The sequence below is a fragment of the Leptidea sinapis genome, chromosome 14, assembly GCF_905404315.1.
Source record: "Leptidea sinapis chromosome 14, ilLepSina1.1, whole genome shotgun sequence".
Classification (NCBI taxonomy): Eukaryota; Metazoa; Arthropoda; class Insecta; order Lepidoptera; family Pieridae; genus Leptidea; species Leptidea sinapis.
The window spans coordinates 5,058,482-5,079,914 of record NC_066278.1 but is presented as its reverse complement, the minus strand read 5'-3'; the positions used below and the strand labels follow the sequence as shown (position 1 = coordinate 5,079,914).

Here is a 21,433-nt window from a genome sequence, read left to right as displayed (position 1 = left end):
CTTGAAACGTCGGGTTAACTAAAATAAAAATGTAACTTTTACGCAAAAATGTAATGTAAAAACAGTTACAATTACACGCGTTTTAATCCTGTGAAAGTGTTTTATTTAAGTGTGTCTATTTTTAAATGAGAAAGTTTTAATCTGCGAAAAATTATAAAATCAATTCATTCACACTAATTAAAATTATCACCAAAAATGTTTTTAAATTAGGCAAATATATTTTTTGTTAATTTTAACTGCAATGGGTCTTATATTATTCTGTATTCTTATTTTTAATATTATATTGTAATTTATTGACAGTTTAATATGGTATGAGGTGTTAATTAATTTATTTATTTATTATGGTATGAGATGTTAATTAATTTCAGCAAGAAATAATTTTGGTCACGACACACGCTTGAGTGCTTTTTGAACTCCTAATCAATTTGCTTTTATCCTTATCATCAGACAAAACTAAATTAAAAGAAAATATGGAATATTCGATTGCGCAACAGAATTTATAAATGTTTAAAAAAGCAGAGTTTGACTTCATAAACTCATCAATTGTAGTTAATTCAATTCACCATATAAACAGTAGAACAGTCCACTAACTCACTCATTTATATGTTAATGTAAATGGCTTCTGATTCGTAGATTCATATAAAGATATCTTTGGGGCCAGATATCATTTTCACAGCCTTATTACTTTCCAATTTATCTTCTACATTGGTTATTGTCTCGTTTATGGCAACCCTCAATCTACATTAACGATGAATACAGATATAAATAAATATCAGAACAATCAAAACTGAACCTAATAAGAAACTAATATGGATTCCTTAATATACGTCTTTGATGTAAGATTTTATATATTACTGACAGATTGTTCTGTACATAATTAAAAATACTGTTTTATATGAATTTGTCATTAATATGAACTACATAACATCAAGAATTATTTCGCAAAATATGCTCCCTGTTGTTATACTGAAATTGATTTGCAGCAGAACTGTCAAAGCGTGCATCAATCAATTCTCTCACCGAAAATATAAGAAGCAAATATTGGAAATAAAAATAACTATGGGTCCCAAATCGAAATAAAAACTATCCTATCTCTCAAGTTGGACTAAACTGCACTCTATGAAATTAAATTCCGTTCATTAGTTTATGAGACTGGAAACAAACATCGGGACACTGGATTTATATATATTAAGATAAGATTACTTGAATTGCATAACTATCACAACAATATGTTTTATGATGATAAAAGTCAATACTTTAATCGAAGCAGATAGAATGTTAGAAATTTAAAAATAGAATTAAGTTCGATCACAAAAACATTTTATCAGTATCAGGCTATTTTCTACCAACAAAATCTTGTACAAGGATTAATGTTGTATTTCTTAGATCATATTTACATATTTAAAAAAAAATCCTAAATTTATTTCCAGATAATAGAATCATATCTTCAGGGAGACTGTTTTAAATGATCTTGAGAAATAGTATTAAATAGTACTACTATTTTCTTGACATACTCAATATTTAACTTTAAGTTTCGAAAGCATATGCGAACAAAAATAAATAAGCAAAAATTTAAAAACAAGTTGTAGATATTGAAACTCAAAGACTGAATAGTACCTTTTCGTCTTAAGTCGATGCCAGAGTCAAAAAATCTTGACTTACTCCGAGAAGACAAATCCATTTTTTCAAAACACAGAAAGTCTAAACACTGGACACACGCATATAAGATCTCATCTACTTAAAGTCAACATGTGATCATCTTGGGAGATCAACACAGACTGACTGGCGAGCGATCAAATTTGAGACCCAGAATTGTTATAAAAAAGACCCCCAGGTAAAAAAATCCCGTTTCCTAGTGACCCCGATCACTCGCATCTCATTGTTCACATTTTATTTATAATTTTTTTCACACAACCCCAAATGTGTGAGCGAATATGCGTTATACGTCACCCACGGTTTGCGCGGCGAAATGGTTCATAAAGAAAAAATACAACTGTCCCCTACCTATTTGAATAGCAAAAAGTGCACGTCACTCCGAATATGGCATTAGTGAATACGGATCTGCGTAAATGGATGGTTGCCTTGTAATTGTGTCGTGTTATCTAGCATGAATTATTGGTTTTATGTGGCGTTTATGAATCCACTACGAAATAATAACAGTACTGTATCGCAGTTCAGTTGAGAAATCCAACTGGCAAAATAGGATTAATAACTTGTTAAATTTTAAGTTTATTATTCATATGAAATGGTACCTACTTGAATAAAATATGTTAAATGATTCGAAACCTTATTCATGTATTGTATGTCCTAATTCATTTACCATACTCTAAGTAGCATACTATTTTTCCATCTATGCCACAAGAAGTCAGACCTTGAGTGTTGACTCTTGAAGTAGAGCAAAAATATGTACATGAGAAATAATTTATATAAAACACTTTTAAAGAATTAAAACACGTGTAATTGTAACTGTGTTTTTACATTAGATATTTGCGGAAAAGAAAGAATACTTTTTTATTTTTATTTTAGTTAACCCGATGTTTCAAGACCTTTCCAGATATCGTTTCAGGGGTACTGTAAAAACACAGTTACAATTACACGCGTTTTAATCCTTTAAAGGTGTTTTATTTAAATGTGTAACACTCGCGTTAGTCAAAGAAAATACCATAAGCAATATTATTTTTTTCGAAATTTTATCCTGGCAGTTGAGGTATAACAAAATTATGACTAACAAATGGGCTATCCGCAGTGACCCCATCGCAAGCAATGTTTACTATTTCTACGTAAATAAAACCAGAAAGATTGAAACAGACGTACATCTGGTGACCTGGCGCAAATAATAGGGGATGTGTTAAACAATACCATAATTCAATTTTCTTGCGGTCGCTCGCAACAAATTGCGCATGGCGTTTGCTAAGTGTATGTTGATTTTTGTTATTACCGCGACCTGTGATTTCTTATGCGGCAAGTAATTTGTTCTTTTGTATTTAATTGATATTTCCAAAAGAAAGCCAATTTCAAAGGATGGAGAAACTTATCATATCATGTGTTCTTTTTTGTTTGTTACCACAATTTTAATTTTTTTAGAAACATCAAAATGTTGCTAATTTTGTTTGCTAATTAGTTAGTTTACCTTGTTTGTTATCTGTAATAGCTTATTATATTTTAACTTTAATCCTACCTTTCTTAAAAAAAAAATATTTCTAGAATTTCCTAGTAAAGCTAGTATATTCACGTGCACCTATAATTATTACCTTTCAGTTTTCAAAACAAGATCTCGCAATAGGTAATATTGGCAGTCATTGAACAACAACTATGGTAAATGTTAACAACAAAATTATAATCATTACAATACTGGTAAAAAACTTAACTTAAACTTTAGAAGAAATTAAAATAAACAAAAGTATAAAATACCTATATATATAGTATACTTTAAAATGCACCAAAGAGCAACAGTTATATTATAATCGGAAGACCCATTCGGAACTTACCTGACGCGGGTCGTGTGAAAATAAAACAGGTGCGATGCCTCAGCAACCTGATAATTATAGATGGACAATGGACGCGTGATTTGAGACGAATTCGCGATCTCTTCGTCTATTTTGCAACCTATTATACGCCGTAAAGTAATAACTATAAGTCATATTTTGCTTTCTGTTTGCTTTCACCTAGATCATAGCGAAATTATTAATGAAGAAGTTATACGGCTATTAACATTTATAATTTAAGAGAATCATTTTACAAGGAAATTTAAAAAAAATGTGTTTTTAGTTCAACGGGAAGTTCATTTCTGTCGTTTTTATTATTGCTTATGGTAACATTAGTTGCTCGGATACTAAGCCCGTAATTGTCTCCAAAATGCATTGTTAAGTCGAAGACACAAGAGTTTACTGTACAGTAAAAAATACACAATCTTCAATAAGGTACTATTAGAAAACTGTTTTTCATCAGAATTTTTAGATTAATGGTACAGCTAATTTTAATTTACGGTAAGTTTCCAAAAATGATATTCAAAAATTTGCTCGGATATTATTAGGATAGAGTAGGTTTCGCCCAGAGTAAAGTTTGATTTGAAAACTATTGAAGCAATCGAACAAATACCTAGAAAGGTTCTTACTTAGAATAAATTTATTTTTAAATTATATATTTTTTGTTCACCGAAATCAGAAGGGTCTTACAGATTCCGCGGAGTCCAAATAACATCAACCGCACACCTGATATTTGATTCAAAATCAAATCACATTGAGTCAGGCGGAAGGGCCTTTGCAAAAACTCCACACATGTACCGATTCTGGTCAAGGAATCCTTTGTGGACACTATTGTGTTCCATTCCGAATTCCAAAGGGTTGGATGTCACCTTTAGTAGCACAAAAACATTGACAGCGTGGGAGTAGACATTAATTTTGGTGGTACTCGAAAAAAATAGGAAATTGTAATAGGGCTGGACCTATTAATCACATTTTTAAGTTTTTTTTTGTTTTTTTTTTTAAGTATTATGGAACGTTAGCTTATTCTGGATTAGAATAATCATTGGTCTTGCCGTCTGTATACAGGATGAATGGTTGATCAACTTATTTAAAAATAAGTTGGTTTTAAGTATCATTATTGGTCTTCCTTGGAAAAGAAGGAACACAACGGAGCTAAGCCATTCTCATTTAGTTTTCACTGTATTCTTAAGTTGTTACTTCATAAAAGTAAAGTCTCGACCTCTTGTTATTATAATCATTCATGGATAAACAGACAAAAGTTCTATAGTACTATTTTGGCTTCGGTATTGTTAATTAAGTATATTTTTTAAATATTCATCTAAAGTATATAAAACTTTAAAAAAGGAGGAGTTTCTCAATTCGTCGGTATGTTTTTTTTATGTATGTAACATACATAATAAAACTTTCAGAACTTTCGACTGGGTGAACCGATGTTGATAATTCTTTTTTTATTTTTTCTTTCATGAAATGAAACAATTATTTATATATAAATAAGGTACCGTTGTGTATATATTCTTTTGTTCTCATAGTCGCACAAAAATACAGTTAGGCTTAAAATTGTTTCTCTCAAACATTTAAAACATCAGATCTATATTATATAGTTATGAATATATTATTTTCGACGTGTTCACAGCTGTCACAGTCTATCACTATCTATATGAATAATAATTTATCTATGGCTATATGTAATTCGTATAGAAGTGTAACAATTATTTATGTAATTATTCATTCTGAAGGTAGTCGAGGCAAGCGATTAGAATTTGTATAAAACGAGTTGGAACTGACTTAATGTGGGATACACCTTAGCTTCTTGAAATCAGTAATTTCTAGACCAGCCACCGCGGGAACAATGCACGTTCAGGTCATTCCAAGTTATCTGTCGATCGGAGATTCACTGCCGAGTCCACCATCAAATTTATTGTACTATTCATATATACAGTTATTTGGTTACCTTGCGGTTTGCTGATATGAGTGCATTTAAGTTTATTTCAATGCGCTACGGGAATTGAACGATGGATTGTTAAGTCCGAATGCGGAAGTTATATAGTTTTATAATTAAAATGCATTATACTCAACCAAATAGTTCACTAAATATAGTTAGTATGGTTATACAAATTAAACTAAAATGAATAATATTTTGTTTAATAAAGCTTTGTCCAAGGAGGTAAATTGATGGATTCATAATAATAATATTTCTCAAAAAATAGGTTCAATAGATTTATGTCACTACATATTAAAAAAACAAAGTCCTCCGCTGTGTCTGTCTGTCTGTTCGCGATACACTCAAAACTACTGCACCTCTTTTCACCTATGGATAATGTGATTCTCGAGGAAGGCTTAAGCATACAATTTGTTAATTTTTTTTCTACGCTTTTGTATAAATTAACGATATTTGTTTGAGATTATTTGTCGGAAAATAATAAGCCGTCTGGGAGCTTTCAACGAAAACGTGGTGAGAGTCAACTGTTCTACCAACTGCGCCACCGACGCCTTTTTATATAGATGTACACCAATAAGGTTTTATATTGGATTTATTTATTTTTCGCATTATAAAATATAACAATAATCATATTAAAGTCTACCTATATATTAATAGAAATAAGAATAAGAATAATGAAGAATAATTTATTGGGGTACCATATTAGTTACATAGTTGTTACAAAATATCTGTTACAAAGTATACATTGGTACAGAGTATGTAACTTTGATTTTACACGTATTCTGGCCTCACACTAGGATTCCCTGTGTCATGAGGTCCAGTATCTTCCCCTATAATAGTACAAAATAAATTCGCGCGTGTGTGTGTGTATGGAAGTATGTGTTTGTGTGTGCTAAAATAAGGCAGTCAGGAAGCTATACTAAGAAACTCATTCAAGCACAAAAAAGAACTGCGGCGTTCGCATAACGCATTTCACCGCAGTCTGTTTACGGGAGATTGCGAAAAAAGTGCGCTTTGTTTACACATTTCACATGACCTCAATTAAGTAGTCATACATGTGCATAATCTGTAGTCGGGTCATAACAAGAACGCTCGCCGGTCACGCGGTGGTCGCGGTGAGAAACTCTCATAGTTGTTAACATCTGACTTACTGATTACCTACTTAGTGGAAAGAGAGAATTGAGACGACCAGTGGGAGGCTCCTTTGCACAGAATGCCGGCTAGATTATGGGTACCACAAGGAAGCCTATTTCTGCCGTGAAGCAGTAATGTGTAAGCATTACTATGTTTCGGTCTGAAGGGCGCCGTAGCTAGTATAATTACTGGGCAAATGAGACAATATCTTATGTCTCAAGGTGACGAGCGCAAGAATCTGAGGGGCACTGCATTGTTATGGATAGGGCGTATCAATTACTATCAGCTGAATGTCCTGCTCGTCTCGTCCCATATTATTATAAAAAAAGACGATGTACTAGATAGAATGGTCATTGAACAATTAAAAATAGTTAATACTATATACATCATATTTTGTAGTTTTTTATTAGTTGTGTATAAAAAATATAATCTATTTTTCAAAAAAAAAAAATTAAAAGTAGGTTATAGTAGGTTTAACAAAATATGGTTTTTATGTGGTCGAATTTCATTTAACATGCATTTAATATTAAAACTCAAGCATAGAGTGTCATTTAGTCTTAGATTCTTCGATGTATAAATGTATGAATAAAACATAAAATATAAATTAGTTTACTTTAGATCATACATGGTTGTCTTGCATTTAAATTATCCATTGAATCTTGTGAATACGTCTAAATATCGTACTTAGCCAGAGCTAAGGCTATATAAATCACGCGAACGCCCACGATCACTGGAACAATGAACAGACAGACGATACAACACAGCATAAATCATAACATGAACTATCGTACTCTATGACTTATATTTTTAACACCCACTTAATCAAAACATGAAATCAATCAAACCTCTAGCGGTGTAATTTAAAGTTTTGTAATTATTAACGAAGCAGTTACCTTGTTAATGTTTTAATGGATGTTAAAATGAACTGTTTCAGATATTCAAATTCAAATTTAAATATTTTTATTCAAAATAGGAATTAAAATCACATATTGAACGTCAAAAACTACCACCCATTTAAAAGAGACTGCCTCAGACCTGAGAAGAATGGGCGCAACAAAACTCAGCGGGCTTTTTTTTTAATATAAAATATGGATTACAATGTGATATCGTACAATAAACATTTATAATTAAAGAGCCTGAGGGTGTTCGCTTTATTCCCAGTCCGTGGTGTCATTAAGAAAATCGTTTATGCTATAATAACCTTTCCCACACAAACGTTTTTTAACAATTCTTTTAAATTTCGTAACACATTTGATTTGTACATTTTCTGGGATCATATTGTAGAAGCATATACATCATATATATAAATATTACACTGTTTCTATATTATTGGCCAGTGGTCTATTTATTAAATTAAGCGTTATTTTCCAGTAATCCATAATAGTACAAATGTTGTAATATTTATCGAGTGTAAATCCTACGAGTCTCGTGCCAGAATTTGGTGAGTCAACATCTCGTGAGGACGTCTCGTGTAGAGGCGAAACACATGTCGATTTAAAGTGAAAACTTAGCTGAATTTACGCTTAATAAAAATCACATCATTTGGATAAAAAATATAATTTTTTTTTTAAATATACGAAATTAATTATAACGCTTTGCTAATCGATCTTAGGCACAGAACATTTTTGCAGTAGATAGCCTCATTTAAACATCTACTGCTTTCGACTTTTTGGTACCAACCAAAACCAAAATAGTCTAATAATTTCACTCTGTCATTTTAACTTTAGCAAATGATACACGAAAATTAGGCTGTTTATGCAAAAAAAAGTAAACTACCGCTGCAAACACCCTAAAAACAGGTTGTAATTCAATACACTACAACCTTCTTGCTCTATGAAAGCTCGTTCAACTTGATGTGTAGCCACAGCGGATGATTAAAAAAAAAACCTCGTATCAAAAGCTTTGGACAATGGTCACGGGAACTCAACCGTATGGAGAATGGCCGATTTAAGTTCAGGTAGAATTTGATACACCACAATCTTTATGTCAATCAAATAAGTACTATAACAATGCGAGGTTTATATTCTGCTAGAGTAAAAATCAATCATATTGCGTTTAAAATGCTTATATTGCTTCAATACTCCGGGTATTTTGCCTTCGATATACATTTTTTTATGCATTTTTAAGACGAGATTGAAAGAATTTAAACAAAAACAATGGGAGGCTCCTTTGCACAGGATTCCGACTAGATTATGGGTACCGCAACTGCACCTATTTCTGCCGTGAAGCAATAATGCGTAAACATTATTGTGCAACACTCAGAATTATTAATATTTAATTTATATATTAGCGGCACTCCATTGTAATGGGCAGGGTGTATCAATTATCATCAGCTAAAATCACTTCAAACATCACATCACTTAAAAACATCTTATAAGTCTCATAAGGCACTTTTCACAATTTCATTCAACTTCTTCCTTCAAATCAAAAAACATTCATGCTTGAAAATTACCACTTACGTAATAAAAAGGCGCTAAAAATTATCTTTTAGTTGATTTATTTTAAAGGTTAAGCAAGATATTTGGACATGAATTGATAGGCTAAAATAGTGAAATGAAAAGTATTAACGAAATATTTTAATCCCTTTCATTATAAATTGACGAAAGGATGATATTATGAACAACAATAGATATTTTGCCCACAGGCAATAGAGCTCCTTTGCTTTGTCATATTATGTTTCACAATATAGGCGCAGCCTAAGTGTGTTTGCAAAAAAATCTCTTTGACCAAACACATTGTTTGATGAAGGCTGGCTTTGGTTTTGTTCAGGTGTTTATAGATGTTTGACCATGGGAAAATATTGGTCCATGTGGCTCTTTCGGGTTATTGTCAAACCTGTGATGATTATCTATTTGTTATCTGCACCTTTATGACGCTTTTATTAAACCCTTTTTATACTCTCAGGGAAATCTAAGCCAAAGTAATAACAAGAAAATCTACTATTCACATGGTGCTGGTTATAAAAAAATATCTCAATAATTTCCCATGTTTTTGTTAGTTAAATCGTAAATACAATACATGTATCTAGTGTAATTACTGGGCAAATGAGACTTGACATCTTATGTCTCAAAGTGACGAGCGCAGTTGTAGTACTGCCGCTCAGAACTTTTGGGTATTTCAATCATCCTGAGCAGCACTACATTGGGCGGGGCGTATCAATTACCATCAGCTGAACGCCCTGCTCGTCCCTTATCTTTTTATGAAAATATTTTAAGTTAACTTTATTTAAAGCTTATGTAAGATTGATTATAAGTGCTACAGATGACTAATTAGAAACTATAGGACTTGTGTCTCCTAAGTTATCATATTTAAGTAAGGAAAATCATAGCTGTTTGGTTCTTATACTAAATAAACCATTGCTTTAATAAATTACACGTTTAAACTAACCGGAGATGGGCTCAAATCAAGTTGAAATAAGCCCATTCATTGAAACCTCGACATTTACAAATTAGTATCAAAGCTTGATAAAGATGGACTCTTCCAAAAGTGTCCACCCACTCTAAACGTTACAATAAATTAATTCTTGTTATAATCGTTTTTTATTCTATTGTGCTTAAAACTAGGCCTAATGATCGGACTTTGGTCAAAGGGATTTTAATGAAACCGGGTTGAACTTATGAATAGAGCCTTAAAGGATGCTTTTGTTTGAATTTTTATTATAAAACGGCCGGTATGAATTTTTTAAATTCAAATATAACGGACAAAATGTTCGAAATGTACTATCGCTATTCGATTAGTTTTTTTTTAATTGTAGTGATTTGGTAGGGTTGAATTCGTGATAGAAAAAAGTCTTTGGAATGAAATCGTATTGAGGGCTTACGCTCATAATAATAAATAGATTACTAGTAATAGATATGTACAAACCCTTTGTATAACTAATCTGTACTTGTAAACACCTTTCACAATAGATTAGCTTCTGTATCCATGCAGTTGTATTTGTATTGTTAAAAATATAATCCTTTCTACAAGACACAGTGAAAAGATGTTGAAATAATTGTCTTCAGTATAGGATATTTGAAGGTCTAATAAATCCAATTTAATTCGAGACCTCCTTGATATAACATATGTAAATTCATACAAGTTTATCTTAAGAATCAAGAAAAAATAGAGGATTGAAAGCGGCCGTCTAAAAAACAGACGACTGTTCAAACGGGTGGCCGCCAGTGCAATCGTATTCTAAATACTAAATTAAGAGTATTCCCATACTTTAAATATTAATGTCCTGCTTTGAATGATGGTGACTGTTTTATGTGGATTAAAAAACATGGCACAGGTGAATGATAAGTGATTTTCGCGTCTAATACTGTGTGCAATTGTATTGATAAACAATTAGAAATCCTTCACTAATGTTATTAAAATTTGAATATTACTTTTAAAATAGTATACATTATACATATTGTCCATGTTTCTACTTTATGACTAAAAAATTTTTGTATTTCGTATTTTAATCTGGCCTTGTTGAAGTTTATATTTGTCATGTAATCGTAAGTACTCAGTTATTTATTTATTTATTATAAATTTGGCGGAAATGAATGTAAAACACTTCGAAATATATATACCGAATGAAAATCATTAGGTGAATTGCAATAGGGATGAAATTTTGTAATAATAACGTCTGGGCTACATCAGTAAAATAATTGACTTAATTAATTTAGATCTTACGTCACTATGACGTCATTAACATGGCGGCTTGTCCCTATATCAACGAGCGTAGATTATATAAACAAATATTTGATAATCAACCTGATGAGGAGGAGCATAATCTGCTCATAACAAAGCAAATATAATATGTTTTGAGTCAATATGTGAGAAAATATTAGCATATCATTATCAAATACTATGTCTGCGATCCCAGAGGCGATTGTTTTAAAATTGATCTGATTTTTACCAATTACGTTACGCTGTAATTGGCCAATGAGCATTCAGTAACTTGTACCCGCTTACGTCAGTTGGCTAACTGAAATGTTTGCATTGCGAATATATCGGACGTCGATGCCCCAATGTTAAAACTCTGCACTTGTCAGTCTTAGAATGAATATAGATTGCATCACATCTATATGCGTATCATTTTATGTCTCAGCTAATAGTGTAATAATATAATAAGACTTCTGTTTTATTGTTAAAGCGCTAAGCTTATTAAAGAAAAAGTAATGAGAGATCACCCTCATTAAAATAGCGTAGTTTTAAAAACTTGTTTGTACCATAATAAGGTTCTATTTTACGAGTAATCAGTCAGAGGTACGGCGACTAATTGTGTCCGACTTGCTTTGTAGACAGTTTTTTTTTTTCGTTTGCATTAATTCATTGACGCTAGTTTGTTCAAACTGTTTTATTATGTTATGTTTTCTTTGCTACAGACAGTAATATTAGATATTTAACGAATATTTTTTTGAAATGAGAACACTGAGAATTACTGAGAGTTGAATAAGACATACCAAGATTAAACGATTTACGGTCCATTCGTCACTCAGACGGTTGGCTCAGTTGGTAAGAGCGCTCGAACGGAACCTGAGAGGCGCGGATTCGAGTCCCGCACCGTCCATAAATTTCGGTAACACATTTAATTTGTCTATACACATATCTGGTTTCGTTTTACGTTTTCCTTTTATTTCTATATACAACTCATATTATAAGAAATACAACAAAAGTTATGGAATGAAGTTGATCGCTACTAAAAAGATAATGATATTACAATTTTATAAATAAGTAAACTTATTAAAACCCATACGATTTATTTGCTATATTGCAATTTTATCTACAGTACTACGTTAGTATTAAAAATAAATAGAAATAAAACTTACATGATGGTTTTTAAATTAATTATTTTAAACTCGGTTCAATCCCTTACTGTACAAATATCGATTACTAAATAATAATAAATATTAGTATTCAAGGATCAAAATCCAAATATGAAACAAATTAAAAACATATAATCTATAGCAACAAGAAATCGGTGCCATCTCAGAGTTATTATTCTTGGACAAGGATCAAGATTGAAAGTTCCGCTTCTGAATACGATGTTCCGATATTCCTTTAATGAAGACATATTGAATCGCTAACCGTCGACTTTAGCTACGTTTTAAATTGACAAGCGTTCCATTATGTGATACGTAAAACAAAATTAAACAATACTCTAATATACATCATACGGGTTCGAATCCCGGTAGGTGCAATCATTTATATGATGAATATGTATTTTTGTTTCCGAATCATGGATGATATGTATTTATATATGTTTAAGTAGGTATATTGTATTAAATATATCATTGTCTTGCAACCCATAACACAGGCTATATGCCTAATTTGGGGCAAGATTTTTTGGCGGGCAAGAGTTTCTTGCGCCGCTTCTTCTCTCTCAGAGCGCCATTTGTTTCCGAAGCGGTAGTAGTATCTAAATAGTATCAAAAAGAATTCTAAAGAAATCAATTTTGAAAAATTTATTATTTGTGTAAAAAGTGTGTCAATATTATTATTACTATTATACATTTTGAGACATGATTTTGTGAACTGTTTCTGGTATCTGTAAGGAATACCATGTTGTGATGATTTCTGTTTGAATAAACTTTATTGTAACTTACACAAGACATGGCAAATTACAGGTTAAATGTTTACGTTAGCACCAATAAGGTTAGGTAAGTTATTTTTAATACATTATGTTCCGTTTGCTACACACAGTATCACTACTTGGTTAAGGAATATTTTATTGAAAGAACAGAAGCTTATTGTTTTTATTTTTTATATTATAAATGTTATTGGGGAAAAAATATATAAGTTAAACAGTGCAAACTCTTTTTGGACAGGATTCCATCTTTATGAAGTCTCACCAGTGAAAGTTACTGGCCTATTGAGAATAAAGATCTTATATCTCATGTTGATAAGCGCAATAATGTATAGGTACTCATCTAACCCTCTCTTCCATATAAAAAATATGTATGGTGCTACATCGAAAATCTATAAATGTAGGTATCGCGCGGCTACCAAACCTGCACCTTAGTACGCAGATAACTACAAGGTTCAACTAAAATTTGAAAACAAAATTTCTTATGACCGATGCGGGACTCGAACCTCTGGCGTTCGGTGCCAATGCTCTAACGCCAGACGTCAAAGGTTCGAGTCCCGCATCGTTCATACAATTTTGTTTTCAGATTTTATTTGTGTTGGTATTAATCCTAGAAGTGAAGGTTGTCACTTTAGAAACATAACAAACTCCAATGTTGTCATTATGAATACATCTTACACTCTAAAATCATTTTCTTCAAATATAGAATTTTATAAATGACCAAAAAACCTACGTAAATTCTAATAAAATACCTAAATATATTGTGCCAGAATGAGCGATTTTATGCTGCCCTACTTCCTAAACAATTAAAGATATACTAGCTGACATTGTCACTAGCAAAAAGAAATGTAATGATAATCTAAAAAGAACCAATAATATGGAAACTGTGAAGCTAAATAAAAAAAATTATATGGACGCAACATTTAAAAAAAAAGAAAAAAAGTTTAAACATGCTTAAGCAATGAGTGAAACCCTTGTCAAACAAAAACAAATTTGTCGTGTTAATATTTTATCTCGGTCGTGCTAAAGTTAACTTAGATTTTTAAAAGTTAGCAACTTCAATCAACGTGTACCCTCAGTGGCCGACTAGGTTGGCACCTGATAAAGTAATTTAATGATCCCCTAATTCACACCTTTGAAGAGGGTTTTTAAATCTAATAGAACGGATACTTTTTAGAGATGTTTTTAACTTTCCGTGGGATTAGATTGCTTTGTTTTTACCTTACTTGCTCCGAGAGTCCATTGTGTGACTTTTAGAAGCTATCGTGGGTTCAATCTCCTATATTTTTTTAATATCGTTATTACGTTATGATGATTTTTTTATGGAATAGGAGGACAAACGAGCGTATGGGTCACCTGGTGTTCTCACCTCTGTTCGCCGCAACACCAGAGGAATCACACGAGCGTTGCCGGCCATTAAGGAACGTGTACGCGCTTTTTTTGAAAGTACCCATGTCGTATCGTCCCGGAAACACCGCACAAGGAAGCTCATTCGACAGCTTCGTAGTACGAGGAAGAAAGCTCCTGTGGAAAGGAAAAAACCGCACTTTGGAGGACCGCCACACATCCAGAGGGTGGGGATGATATCCTAACTTGTGGCGTGTCGTGCGAAGGTGGAATTCGGTGGCAGGAATCAGGTTAAACAACTCTTCGGAACACTCCCCGTGATAGATGCGGTAGAAGACACACAATGAAGAATTGGAACCTTGAGCTGTGTGCTTATTGCTATTAAGTGCGAAAAGAGTGCGGGACAGATGTCACTCAGTCTACACTAAATGTCGTACCTTAGTGTGTAATTCAATATATCTATAAGTAGTTTCTCTCACTGCTAAAGATCTATAAAATTCTGTTTAAAAACTTTCACAAATCTCCTATAGTTTTATATATTTTATTAGATATATTATCGATTAAATATTTAGTAAATATCTTCAACGCATAAATTAAAAAAATATTCCGTTGACAAAGAATCAGTGATGTGGTTGACCACCTATTATCAAGTGAACGCTTTCTTTATAAAAATAAGGGACAAGACGAGCAGGACGTTCAGCTGATGGTATTTGACACGCCCTGCCCATTACAATGCAGTGCCGCTCAGGATTCTTGAAAAAACCCCAAAAATTCTGAATGGCACTGCGCTCGTCACCTTGAGGCATAAGATGTTAAGTCTCGTTCGCCCAGTAATTTCACTAGCTACAGCGCCCTTCAGACCGAAACATAGTAATACTTACACATTAGTGCTTCACGGCAGAAATAGGCGCGGTTGTGGTACCCTTAATCTAGCCGGCATCCTGTGCAAAGGAGCCTCCCACTGGTATCCTATCCCTATGCATATCTACCGGCAGTAATTTTTAAAAACATACGAATGCCAACTCAGATTTATTGTAGGAATCATTGTATTATTATTCCTTTGTTCTCATAAGTCTTTGCAGTTAATCAAGCATATGAAGGGGGAAATTACAACAATGTATGAACCACAAAACCTCTTACGTTCAAAATAAGAACGAACGTGTCATCGACGAAATGATGCATGTCGACCAATGGGGCGCGAAGGCCACAGACGTCGGTGACGTCACGGAGCCGTCGACCAATCAGACCGCCTTGTCGCCTCCGGTCAACTTGGACTAATTGCCCATGTGTGCGATAACGTTCGTGAGTTTATGCGTACGCGCAAGTTACCACGAAATCTACGCTATTCATACTTACCTTAAACAATAACTTATAACTTCTAGTATTTTTATGTAACACATGATTAATTAATTATTATTACTTTTGTGTACAAGAGCAGTTACCACAAAGTGAGCCTGATGTTTGTACATTAATTACAATAAAATATACTATAACACACCTGCGGGCAACTGAAGTGTAATTAGTTCTTTTTACATACTATACTATGTTATATCACAAAAACCATTAGCAGTTTTTTATTTTCCGAAGAGGTTTCACATTTTGCATAGATGTGATTATGACGTGGGGTGCTTTTTAAATATATTTTTTTTTATAATATTGACACAATTTTTACACAAATTATCTTGCCCCAAGTTAAGCATATATAGCCTGTGTTATGGGTTACAAGACAATGGTATATTTAATACAATATACTTACTTAAACATACATAAATTCATATAAATATACATAAATACATTTTAACATCCATGACTCGGAAACAAACATCCACATTCATCATATAAATGCTTGCACCTACCGGGATTCGAACCCGGGACCTCTAGCTTAGTAGGTAGGATCGCTAACCACTCGGCTATACAGGTCGTCGTTGATTATAAAATGTCTTAGTTTATACTAACCAAGCAAACGTTGTTTTGCCATTGACTTGACTGAATTATTTGTACTTCAAACATATTAAGTATTTTAGTTCCAGATAAGTAATCAACAACATATTAAGACCTTCTCCGAAACACGCTGCATCTTATAGTATAAGTATTATTCCGATCGGTTCAGTAGTTTTTGCAGTATAAGCGAAAAGAAACATATAGATGTTTAGATAATAAATGTGACCAATATAAATTATTGCGAACAGTGCCTTCTAGAGAAAACGACGGGTGGCCTGAACGCTGGGGTAGGAATTCTCCGATTCTTCTGGAGTTGATGGGGTCCATCTGGGGTAAAATCTCTTTGAGAACCACTAGTAGCACAATAGTGGAGAAGGATGGGCGAATAAGCGTCGCAATAAGTAATTTAGATCGAATTGGGATGGAAGTAAACTGACTAAAACTTTCGTGAGACATTGTCCACTATTTCGTATTATACACTTCAAACAGTGCAAGACAGAGCGTGCCCGCGAACTTAACTCTTTCTCGGATAAAGGACCTCTGAAATTAGTCGGTACTAACACCGATTGGATGTGTATGAAGTCGTTTTTTTTATATTGGATGGAAGTGTTGAGATAGATCGACTGAGGCAGGTATTCCAGCGCCAGGTAATAAGACCCACAGATAGAGGCTGCATAAAATGGTTGAAGAAATTAGACGAAGAGAGCATATCTGGACCATGACTAAGGCAAGTTCATACCTAATGTACTCTTTTACCAGTGGGAGGCTTCTTTCCACAGGATAGGCTAGATTATGCTAGATATTTCTGCCGTGAAGCAGTAATGTGTAAAACTACTGTGTTTCAGTGTGAAGGGCGACGTAGTTATTGAAATTACTGGGCAAATGAGACTTAACATCTTCTGTCTTAAGGTGACGAGCGCAATTGTAGTGCTGCTCAGAATTTTTGGGCTATTAAAGAACCCTGAGCGGCACTGCATTGTAATGGGCAGGGCGTATCAATTACCATCAGCTGAACATCCATTACTGCTTCACGTCAGGCAAGGTGCCGTTGTGGTACCTACCCATAATCTAGCCGACATCCAAAATCCAAAATCTATGCCTCTTACATTTGTTTCAATCTTAAAACCATTGCAAATAGTAAATTTAATCTCAACTAAATTTAAGACTCAAGATGTGGAGGTTAAGAATTGTAGTCTGTTGTAAGATCATAGGAATTTTAATTATGTATGCCTAATTGCAAATAGCTGTTGGCTAGTGGGAACGGAATTAAACAATAGCAACTAATGATATTATTTCCGTATTTTTATATAGTGAATCAAAGTATATAATTTTCATATAAATAATATAAAATAACAAATTTCCAGTATAGGCGGACGGAAGGCCTGTTAAAGCCATGTAATATTAAGCCTATTGCCATCCATATGTGTAAAGAACCCTATGAAAGTTAATTTAATTTGATTGAGGTTGAGGTAATGGGTAAAACATTATGTTCAACAAGCTAGCTACCTTGTGACATCAAAGGGATCACAGGATCTTTTAGGTACACTCTGTTTTTAAATAAACCTTTTCTGAATATCTACTGTACCTACTGGAAATATTGAGATCTAAGGATATTCATCCCGCTGTCGCGATGTAGAAACTGTCATAACCATAATGTTAGTTAGGAACAAACATAAACTTATAATGCCTACTACTCGGCTAAGTCGAGTTTATAAGTCTTTATGGTTTTACAGCAAGATCGTAGAAAATGTTCAAAACAAATGTATTACAAAATTATAAGGTTTCTATAACATAAATGACTTTCTTAATGATACCACAGATTGGAAATGGAGCGACCGCCCTATTAAACTACATGAAACTATTAAATAATAAAATTTAGATTGTAACCATATTTTTATAAAAAAAAGAAGCCCGCTGTGTTTGTTGCGCCCGTTCTTCTCAGATCTGAGGCGTACCTTTTGAAATGGGTGGTAGTTTTTGTGTTTCAATAGGTGATAATATATCCTAATTGAATTGAAATTTGAATGATTCGAATTAGAAAATCGTCCACTTACAAATAATATCAACAGTCTTTTACATAAGCGAACCGAAAAAAATATTGTTACAATGGTAATAATTCAAATGGGCTGAAATTTAGATATCATTATGAATTATATATTTAGATGTATTATTAGCATATTAGAATCAATAATAAAATTTATATTAAATTTTCATTAGTCAGTAGTCGTGATATTATTATATATTAAAATAAAATGCGTTGACGTTATAACTTTTAATGATAGTGCTTGACGCATATACATATAATCACGGAATATATTTTATTAAAAGTAAGATAAAGAATTGATAGGGACAATGACTGTAACATATTCCTGTAATGTTTTACAGGAAACAAACAAACATTGACGTTGTATTTAGCTAATATAATTTATTTAAAAAACTCAAAAAAAAAATCCTCTGTTGTTACTTAAAAAGAAACTCAATGACATATTTTCTCGATAAAATATTATTGGTTTCATAAAGTACAGTTTTCATAATATTTTTGCAAAACAATTTGAACTGATTACATCTAAATAAACTTTTATCGACTTACATCCTGATAATATTATCAGGATGCAGTCTGTAGCATAACAGATATCTGTTAGCTAGGCTTTTACGCAAAGAAAAGCCTTGCTTAAAGATAACATTAAAACTACAATAAAAATGTGACCAAGCTGCCTTCTTATAAACATCTGGTATTTAAAGTATGTACGAGTTACATTTTTAATAACAAATTTTATTAAAATTATTTTATAAAATGTGGTTTATATTATTATTATAACCTCATTATGGAAATTTATATCACATGAACAGCATGATTCAGTGATAAAATATCTTTCAATATTTTTCCGTAAATATTCTTTTATTACGGTGCTATTCACTGGAACCCTTAAGGTAAACCCCTTTGGTCAGCTGCTGATGACCAGGGAGTAAATATTTACTGTAACCGCTTTCAGGATTTCTTCGTCATGAATAGAGCGGGTAATTTGAGCGCTACTTTTGCTCTGTTCTGTTTTTTTATCAAAATACCTTAACAACATACTTCAAGAAAAGAATATTAAAATCGAAATTACAATTGGAATGATTTCACTAAAATTTTAATGTTGTACATTATAATTTTGTCAAAAACTGTTATGGGTGAAGTGAAATAGGACGATTCATTTTTTTTTAATATAAGGAAACGAAAAGTTAATATTTTCTCGTAATATGGAAGTGATAAGGTAAGTTTTTTTTTTAAAGTTCAATTAAGAGTACAAACCTTGCGCGATACGAGTAGCAGGCATTTTGATTCTCATCTTGATTTGGTCACCTATTTTTAGATTTTCAATAACTTCTTGATCTCCAGAAAAAAATATCTTAAGACTCTGTTATCAAACGATAATTCAGAGCACAACAAACGCGCCGTCGGTCAAGTCCTTTTAGATAAACTCACTTTAACTCTTCTAAGTCCGAAAGTATACCAAAAATTTATTTCTAATCATTTTGATACTTGGAAATTTTCTTTTTCCTTTCCATGGTGACAGTGTTAATACATTAAACTGGACACGATCTTATCAAACACTCAGATGAACGTCTTTTTATCGTATCTAATCATCTACAGCTGATTATTTTACATTATTTTTGTACACTTCGCGAATCTCACTAAAAATTAAAACACAATGATTTAATAGTCTATAAAGTTTTTATGTGAAAATAAATATTTGTACTGTACGATTGGAGTTTGTGAATTTCGTATCGCGATATAGTCGCGTGCGAAGCCGGGCGGACAGGTGCACGGTCGCCCGCTCTCGCCCGATGTCCGAGTTCGTCTGTCCTGTGTCCCTTAACTCCAGTACTCGTGTCCACGTATCGCTATCTCGCTCTAGCGGCCGACTGTGGCGCGTGCGAGTCCGTAGTAGCCAGGGGTTACTCGCGGTCGCCACTCGGTCGGAGAACAGAGAGAGACCGCTCGCCATACACTTGTGAGTGCGTGGGTGTGAATGAGATGAGCTGAATTCATGAGTGCCGTGCGTCGGTGTGCGTACGGGAGGGGCAAGATGCAGCGACAAAAGAAAAGGGATAATATTTGCTTGCATATTTCATGACTCGATTATGAAATGGAATTTTTAATTGAATGGACTTTACTCGTGCGGTCAGCCTACCTACTTCACCTGTTAGCATTCATAATAATAAAACATTTAGAATATTTTATTAGTTAATCTTTGATTTACACTGCTAAATTGTATAAATCTTTACTAAATCTTTAGTTTCGTAACTTATTTTTAATAAAAATATGTTCTTTTTATTTTGATTGAGGCTATTAATTTTTTTTTCTATACTTAATTAAAATTTCAATATTGTTATCATACTCTGCTGATTTGTAATTTTTTCAACAATTCTGAAATACATGAAGACGTGTTGTTAAGATTAGAGTCAAGTGAATTTAAAAGACTGGCACAGTATAAGTAGTGTCTTTTAAAAACTAACTTTTTTTTTGGTATGTCATCGTAGCGCGCTACGTTGCTACGAAACGTAGAGTCGAAACGATTAAACTTTTATACGATGCATTGATTTGTAAGATGTTTTAATAAATTTCTCCCTAACTTAGCTTAGCGTTAAATTATTTGATTAAAATAATCTCGAAAGTAATCAACGTATGATTCCTTGTCCATTTTATTTTAATGTATTGTAACATATGAACGTAGCTTCACACCCATCGAATTCTACTCAAATATTGGCAGTTGATAAATAAGTTAACATTACGAAGCGCAACACGTAAACAAGTCGTTTAGAAGCTCGTCATCATTCACTCTCACTCTTTCCAACTTTCTGCATTTTTTCCCAACGTTATTTTACTTAAGACGCCACGGAACTTATCTTGCTCGGTCCTTGACTTTAATAAGTTTTATGAGTGTCAGTCGAGACTTAACTGCCGCGCGAACGGCGAATAACTTTTTCATAATTGTTTCTCAACCGACTTCACGAAGTTTGCGTGTTCGATTATTGAAATCT

At 32.9% G+C, this 21,433-nt stretch overlaps 1 protein-coding gene across 1 annotated transcript in view; it reads right to left on the bottom strand.

Moving 5' to 3' along the window:
* LOC126967880 (B-cell lymphoma/leukemia 11B) overlaps positions 1 to 20,262 on the bottom strand; it is a 53,780-nt gene extending 33,518 nt beyond the window's left edge. The window contains exon 1 of the mRNA XM_050812575.1: positions 19,701 to 20,262. Within this exon, the coding sequence (XP_050668532.1) occupies positions 19,701 to 19,737 (37 nt within the window). The 5' untranslated portion in view covers positions 19,738 to 20,262. The remainder of the gene's footprint in view (positions 1 to 19,700) is intronic.
* Between the last annotated feature and the right edge of the window lie 1,171 nt (positions 20,263 to 21,433).